Raw genomic sequence first — 7,566 nt, 5'->3', positions numbered from 1 at the left:
TATAAATTATTATCCATATAGTTGCATGGCACGTGATGTTATCGTCATTTTTAGAGGTATTCGATGTGATACCATCACCTCTATCTATAGAGGTATTCAAGAGGTATATTGCACCCAAAAAAATGATCGGAATTATAAAAAATCATGGTAACCCTAAATATTATCGATGGCTTGACCGTGCATGCACACATTTGCATTTGGTATGCGCACAGCACAAATTTTCTAAGCATTGAGTTCACTAGTATTTAAGACTGCATGCAAAGAATCGTTAGAGGAAATGGATGGGATGGCAACAAGCTCAACGCCATACATTATTTTCCTTGCTTGTACAAATTCAATAAATTCCAACACAAAGTGGCTCTCATTTCCTAATTCATAGTCCTACAACATAAAATTCTAGATATTTTGATAAATAAATAAAAAATTATTCCATATCAAATTGTTTGAAATGGTAATTTTTTTTCTTATTATACAGTCTAACAATAACATGCTCGGCTGTTATTTTGACCAAGTAAGTAGGCAAAGGATTTTTTATTTTATTTTGATAAATATCTACGAGGAAAGGGGATTCGAACTTGAAATGTACCATTAGATTAAAAGTTTGTTAATTTTAAGTAGACAACATCTAACCAATTGCGGTCTTAATTGACACTTGGAAAACATATATCATGTCAAATTGCTTGACAACACATTATGTTGCAAGGGAACCACAGATCATAATAAAGCAATTAAAAGGTGAATGTAGGTTGGAGGGAACAAAGAATGGACAAGTCTAGTAAGCTTCTAAGGCTTGGGGAAAAGCTGGCAAGAATGTAAGAGAGGGAGTTCGAGAAGTACAGGTAGAGCTAGCTGCCTGCCCAATCCTTATTCTCTGAACCCAAGAAAGGGAGAGAGAGAGAGAGAGAGAGAGATTGTAGTAGCTAGTTGTGGGCGTTTAATGGAAGGTGTGTTGTTGTTGATGTGGTTTGCCTCGAAAAGGAGCTTCTTCAGAGCAGTGTGCACGTGTAAACCAGTACCCAAATATTTTCATGTCTCCGTATCTCAAAATATTTCTGAAACAATCTCTATCTCTAAAAGAAAGGAAAGAAGGAAACACATGGAAGCTCTAATAAGCCCATACCTCTTTGCTTCTTCTTCTCCAACATAATTAGTCATTCAAATATCAAACAGTTTCATACCCTCAATACTTACCCTTCAACCTCGACCAGCTTATATAGCGATAAATATATATAACTATACCAATTTGAAAAAGATTTTAAATTCGAAATCTCGATCGTTAAATTTAAGAAAAGAAAACATTATCACAAGTAATAATTACTCTATCAGTACGTATGGTAATTATGATATGATAATATGCTATAGATAATATATAATTATTACTGAATAGGTAACAATTAAAATGATGGGGATCTCACGGAATCACATAAAATGTAGGGTAATCTAGTTGTTGTGAGAGAGATCGATCAATAAGTAAACTCAATTCAATTCTTGATACAAAACAAAGTACTAAAAGATAGACAGAAGAAGGGTTTGGTTCGAACAGCAAATTCTTATTCATGGATAGAGAAGAAGATTAATGAGTGAGGAGGACAACAAGGCCGCCATTGTAGAGAAAGCAAACACTAGACTAAGAAATTGTGCTCATGGTTCCTTCTTCTTGGATGCTGTTTCTCTTCATATATTAAACAAAGCTTCGGCACTAGCTAGTACATTTCACAAAATGAAACTCACCAAGAATAATCCATGAAATATACAGTCTTTCAATCAAACAAGTAAAACATATGGTACGTGATCTAATCATCGAACAATGCTAATTAAACCAAGCTCGAAAAAAAAGAGAAAGAAAAGAAGGAAACATACTAAAAATCTGAAATGCTGATCGACAAACCAAATTCTTCTTCTATCCATATAGCTAGCTACTACCTAGCTACATAGCCGGTGATGGAAACATCTTGGTAAGATGTAGGTGATGATGGCAAAGTGAATGAACTCGTGATATGATCCGATACTGATACGGGCTGTTCCATGGTTAGTATGGTGGGCGGCCGGTAGCCCAGTAGGCCGCCTCAGCTGGCAATTGCATGGAATTCAGGAGATTGGGAGGTAAACCATGAAAAAGAGGCGCATTTGTATTTGCAGCTTCAGCCAGAAGTTGTTGCTGTTGTTGTTGCTGTTGATGCTGCTGTTGCTGATGACCAACTCCGCTCGGAGAGCCAAGGCTACCTCCGCCGCCGCCTTGCATTGGCAGCTGACCCTCATCTTCCTCCAGAGGAAGCCGCTCATACGCCGCGTTGCTAAACGAAGCCGCCATGATCACAACAGGCCCGGACGCAATTAGCGTCCCAACAACGCTTCCCCCTACAACTTGCCCTCCTCCGCCTGCTAGATATATGGTCAGCCCCGTCGCGGCAGGCGGGGCTGGCGGAGGCAGAAAAGACCCCGCAAGTGACAAGATCTCGAATCGGCCATGTAAAGTCACGATGGACCCAGGCGAGGCGGGCTGTCTGATTGTCACATTCGTGACGGTGCCCGTCCCGCTCATAATGCAGACACCTCTCTGGCGCCTGCGGGCAAAGGTGGCAACACTCTCCACTATGTCGCAGCCGTCGGCAATCTCCATGACGTGGGTGCGGAGCGCATTGGCGCTGTCGCGGGTGATGATGATGGGGGGCTTGGGCTTGTTCTTGGATCCAGCTGGTCTTCCGCGGGGTCTTCTGGTCATTTCTGATCCATCACCGCCGGAGATGGTGACATTGAGTTCTTTGCCTAAATCGCCGCCATTGCCGCCGCTGTCATTGTCCATATCTCGCTCTCTTTTCTGGCCCTTGTTGTTGAGGCCGCTGCTGCCGGTTTGCTCGTCTTCCGAATTCTGCTGCTGCTGGTGGAACTGAGGATGATGCTGCAGGTGGAAATCTCTTGTATGGAAAGGAGGAGGGAGAGAATGGGTGTCCATATCAAATTTTTATGCTCTTTTTTCACCTTCTTTACTTTCTTTTTCCTCGAATACAAAGAACCCAAGAAATTGAGAAAGAAGAAAGGAGAGCTAGTGCCAAGCTAAAAGGTGGTTGTGTACACAAATTCAAAGAGAGAGAAAGAGAGAGAGAGAGAGAGAGAGAGAGAGAGAGAGAAAGTGAGATGAGGAGCTAGCAAAAGGGAATAAAGATTAACAACTAAGGAAGACTTGTACAGTACTTTCTTGGGTGTCCGTGTCTCTCTCTTTGTTTCTGTGGGTTGCTTTAATTCTTCTTCATCTTGTTCAGTGAACCAGGCTTGAGCAGAAAGCAGCAGATTTGTGGTGACACCCACAAAATTGGAGCTGAAATTGGCATGCTTCTTCAGTCTTGTGGGTAAAGGAAAGGGTTAATTTTGGTATGGTTTCTTGGTGTTCTTGTTGACGGTTTGGGAGAGAAGCAGAGAGAAGAAAGAAGAAGAAGATGAAAAGAAAACAGGTTATGGGGGAATGGGTTTTGGATCGTCAGTTTGGTCTAAAGAGAGAAAGAGAGAGGGAAGGGGTCAAGTAGAGTTGGGTTAGGGTTAGATTGAGATGAGAGAGAGAGAGAGAGGGATGGATATGGGTTTGGTTTGGGTAAGAGTAAGAGACTACAACTGCGTGCTTATGGGCGGTGCAGTGGTCCCCACACCTTTCCTTCTCTCTCTCCTCTCTCTCAAAATGGCGTTTGAAAGAACTAAGAAACTGACTAATTAAACATTTAGTCTTAAGTAATTAGGATTAGTTTAATTAAATAGGGTAGAGAACCAGCTGCCATGTATGGGACCATTCTGTCTCTTTAATATTTTTTTTTGGACATTAAACCCCATCGAATCAATCAATGTTGTTAATGGCAATAATGTAATTTGAAGAGGCAAGCATATGTAGCTGGCACATTAAAATTGGGCTCTCGTGTGATTACATTGGCATGGCAAGAGAGAGAGAGAGAGAGAGAGAGAGAGAGAGCGTGCTTCAATTTTCCATGACCCACATGCACCATGGGTCTGCAAATTCTATCTTTATCTCTAACGTTTAAACCTTAATGTTGGGGTCCACTGTCCACTTGCTTTTAGAACATTACACGTGTCTGTTCCCCCGCTTCTTTCGGGTCTCTTTCGCAAACTTCATCTTCCTTTCCTTGGATATGCCATGAACTAGTTGGGTTGTTGTGATGGAGCAATGTTAGAGAACCACATTTTCTTGTACCACCACTCGATGTGTTTCTTGTAAAGATACAATTAATGTAAAAAGCAAATTTCATTTGTCTAATTTACCTCCACGTTAGAAGATTTTGCATTAATCGTCAATTGATTATGAATTGAATGCTCACATTCTAATATGGTATCAGTATAAACAATTCACATGAAAGGCCAAACGGATTCACGCTACACACAGCACCTAAAAGATCTTGAACCTCTTTATTCACCGTGAATTATATTTTAAATTGAATATACTCACATTCTAATATGTAATACTAACTAGATGAAGATCATTATTGTGATATGTGAGAGAATATATGGACATCAATTCATCAGTACGACAATGTTTTATTTAGTCTTCTAGTAATTAGGATAATGTAATATCATTTATCATCTCTGGTACTAGTTCATATTAAAAATGGACGTAGGTGAACTTTTTTATACCTTTCAATATTATTCTTAATTTGTACTTGATGAGTGCCTTTATTGGGTTTCTTTTTTATCTTTTGAGTGAGACTCAATTGGCCGGGGTGTGTACTTCTGTTTGGCTTAGGGCGCAGTTAAATTATGTCAGCAGCCCACTAAAGTTGAAAAGAAACAAAACCAAAGACTACTTACTTGGGTACGTGTTTGTCAATAACTTTGGGATTTTATCTATGGTTATCTTGTTTTCAATAGTGGAGTTTAGAATCTCATCTTTGAAGTTAGGTAATTGTAGATTTTTTCTTTTTAAGTGATATTTTAACTACTTTGATATACGGAGAAGTGTAAATTAAATTCATGTTTAAAATGATCGACAAACTATCTTAATCAACTGACCTAAAACATTTAAATGAAGAATTTATATTCGAAAACAACCAAAAATTGACCGTCTAAATTAACTAGAGGGCCCAAATTTCATTTTGTAGATGGTTCATGGTTATGAAACGCCAACAAAAGTAACATAAAGTTGATGCTTTGATTGGTCTAGAAGAGCTCCCTAAGACACACTCATAGTTGTACGTGGAGATACAATTACAGGATGAGCATAAAGAAACAGCCGAACATTGAGAAAGTTACTTTACAGGCACTATGATTGTGCCCTTCATTTTCAAAGTTTTGTGATGTGGCAGAAAAAGAAAAGCTACAAATTGTGCCCTTCGAATTTGTAGTGAATCTTGAAGTTTTCTTGATTTCCACCTAGCCTAGGCTCCACAAATTTTCCTTGAGCTACTCCATTTTTATGGTCATGTTTCTACTCTACCTCAACTAATAATCATGTGTCATGTGTTTCAACTAAATCGTCATCTCTGATACTACTTGCGATTTCATCTTTCGTCTCCCCCAGTTTGCACCGAAATACATAGTTCTAACTTTAATTACTTAATTCGAGTTCAAATATGAAAGTCTTCCGTGCAACTTGAAAAAATAGCTCACTAATTATTATACCCCCAATGCTGGACAATCACTTCACACTATTCCTAACAAGTTAGTTACATGCCACTTTAGTCAATTTTAATAGAGTATACATGGCATATAATATACAACACATCCACCAACATGTTTTCATTTGTATATTATTGCATATAAAAGTATCCAATTGTTTATACAACCAAAGAAATCCTCAATTATAGTACCTCTGGCAATAGGGTCATAGACAAATAGAAATGATATAACAAGAATTTCTCCATGTCTCCATGATATATATAAATAAGAAAACTAGGTTTTTCTTTTTGTGGGAAAAATATCCAAAACCGAACTAGCCAATACCAAATCTAGTAACCCATTGATCAATAGGCCAAGCATTTGAGAGCAAGAGTGGAAAGAGCCAGCACATAGCAGATATAGAGGGACAGGGTGTAAGTAAGGGGAAGGGTTGGTTGGGTGTGGGAAGCAAATAAACAGGTAAGCATAGCAAAATAGGTCAATGGAGAGAGAGAGAGAGAGAAAGAGAGAGAGAGAGGCGCAGAGAGCATGGTTTGACCGCATAATCCAGAGTGTTGGGGGCGTGGGAGTAAGAGCAAAAGACGCGTGGGTGGCGCTGACACTCATCAGAAAGCGCCACTGCACGAGCGCCGGAGAGTTTGCTGCTCTCTGCACTGCACCCGCACCAATTAAACCCTTCTCTCTCTCTCTCTCTCTCTCTCTCTCTCTCTCTCTCATCCCAATCCAATTGGCAATTACTCCTTTTCTTTCCTACTTTCTTTCTTTTCTTTCTTGCTAAGACTACTCACAATTCACCAACAAAGAAACAAAAGAAACAAAGAGGCTGCTCACAATTCTGTTCTCTCGCATGCACCCTTGGACGCAAACCCATGTACCAAAAGATGCTCTTTGTCGGTCTCTCCCTCTCTCTGTGGGCCCCAGACTTTAGATCCTCTTGCTCTTCATTTCCTCAACCCCTCCAAAAGTCCAAAACCACATAACGCCCCAGTTGCTCCAAACCATGTCAATTGTCTTCTATCACAACAGTTTATCAACCTATAATAAAATAGGGAAACAGGGTAACACAGTAACGTTCTCTTATTAGACAATTTGAAAACATAAATTTGTTAACGTTAAATATAAATATGTTATCAAACTGTAAATCTGAACATACGCTCAAACAAAAATTAACCTAATAAATTATCATTTATTAAATATACGGCATAATCTACTTCATTCATAATTATAATCTAGTGCATGGTTCAATGAGAGGACATCTACATATGATTATCATTCATTTGTGACTTTGGGTTTTTAAAAGATTAAGGTGGGTTTTAACTTTTATGGGACCACCCGAAGGAGAGTACGACAGTTTAGATTGGCAGAAAATTGCTAATTATGTGGATTAGGTACTATGAATTGTTAATATGTGATAATTAATGTCACATAATTGCCTGTGAATATTCCTTTTGCAAATTTAGGGTAATGGGTTTTTACTTGGCCAGGGCCGGTTGCCGTGCCTATCCTTTTCTAGCTGGTTTAAGATTCGCTTTGCTAAAACACTTACCACATTTTAGGCGTCAATGCTTCAATGGCCATCAACATCAATCGACTAACAACTCCTATTAGCAGCTAGCTGCTAGCTGCTGCCACATATCACATGATACCTACCCCACACACAAAAGAGTTCCATGCATAATCCAAACATAGCCGGATCTTATTCTCCTATTTCTTTTCAAAGTTGACCATTTAAAATTCATTGTTAACGATTAATCCATATCAACGGTCATATATATATATATGGAGCACATATGACAAGAGAAATGGCTTTGCCAACGGTATGAACATTGTCCTTTGACTTTGAAATTAAGGGCTTAGTTAGGAACTTAATAATCAAACTTCAATAACACGAGAATCGTAATGATAGAAAGTCTTACACTCCAACACGAGTGATTATCAATTATTGAACATGTG

The 7,566-nt window shown here is 39.0% G+C and overlaps 1 protein-coding gene across 1 annotated transcript; it reads right to left on the bottom strand.

The window, feature by feature from the left end:
* Positions 1–1,432: 1,432 nt before the first annotated feature.
* Positions 1,433–3,601, bottom strand: LOC110773489 (Putative AT-hook DNA-binding family protein). Its single transcript, XM_021978013.2, has one exon. The coding sequence runs from the start codon at positions 2,951–2,953 to the stop codon at positions 2,030–2,032; it is 924 nt and encodes a 307-aa protein (XP_021833705.1). The 5' UTR covers positions 2,954–3,601; the 3' UTR covers positions 1,433–2,029.
* Between the last annotated feature and the right edge of the window lie 3,965 nt (positions 3,602–7,566).

Source organism: Prunus avium, chromosome 5, assembly GCF_965620075.1.
Source record: "Prunus avium chromosome 5, drPruAviu1.hap1.1, whole genome shotgun sequence".
Lineage (NCBI taxonomy): Eukaryota > Viridiplantae > Streptophyta > Magnoliopsida > Rosales > Rosaceae > Prunus > Prunus avium.
This window is presented reverse-complemented; position numbering and strand designations above follow the sequence as displayed.

What these genes read in the sequence shown, in the direction of transcription:
- LOC110773489 (XM_021978013.2), bottom strand. Translation starts at nt 2,953, where the DNA reads ATGGACACCCATTCTCTCCCTCCTCCTTTCCATACAAGAGATTTCCAC.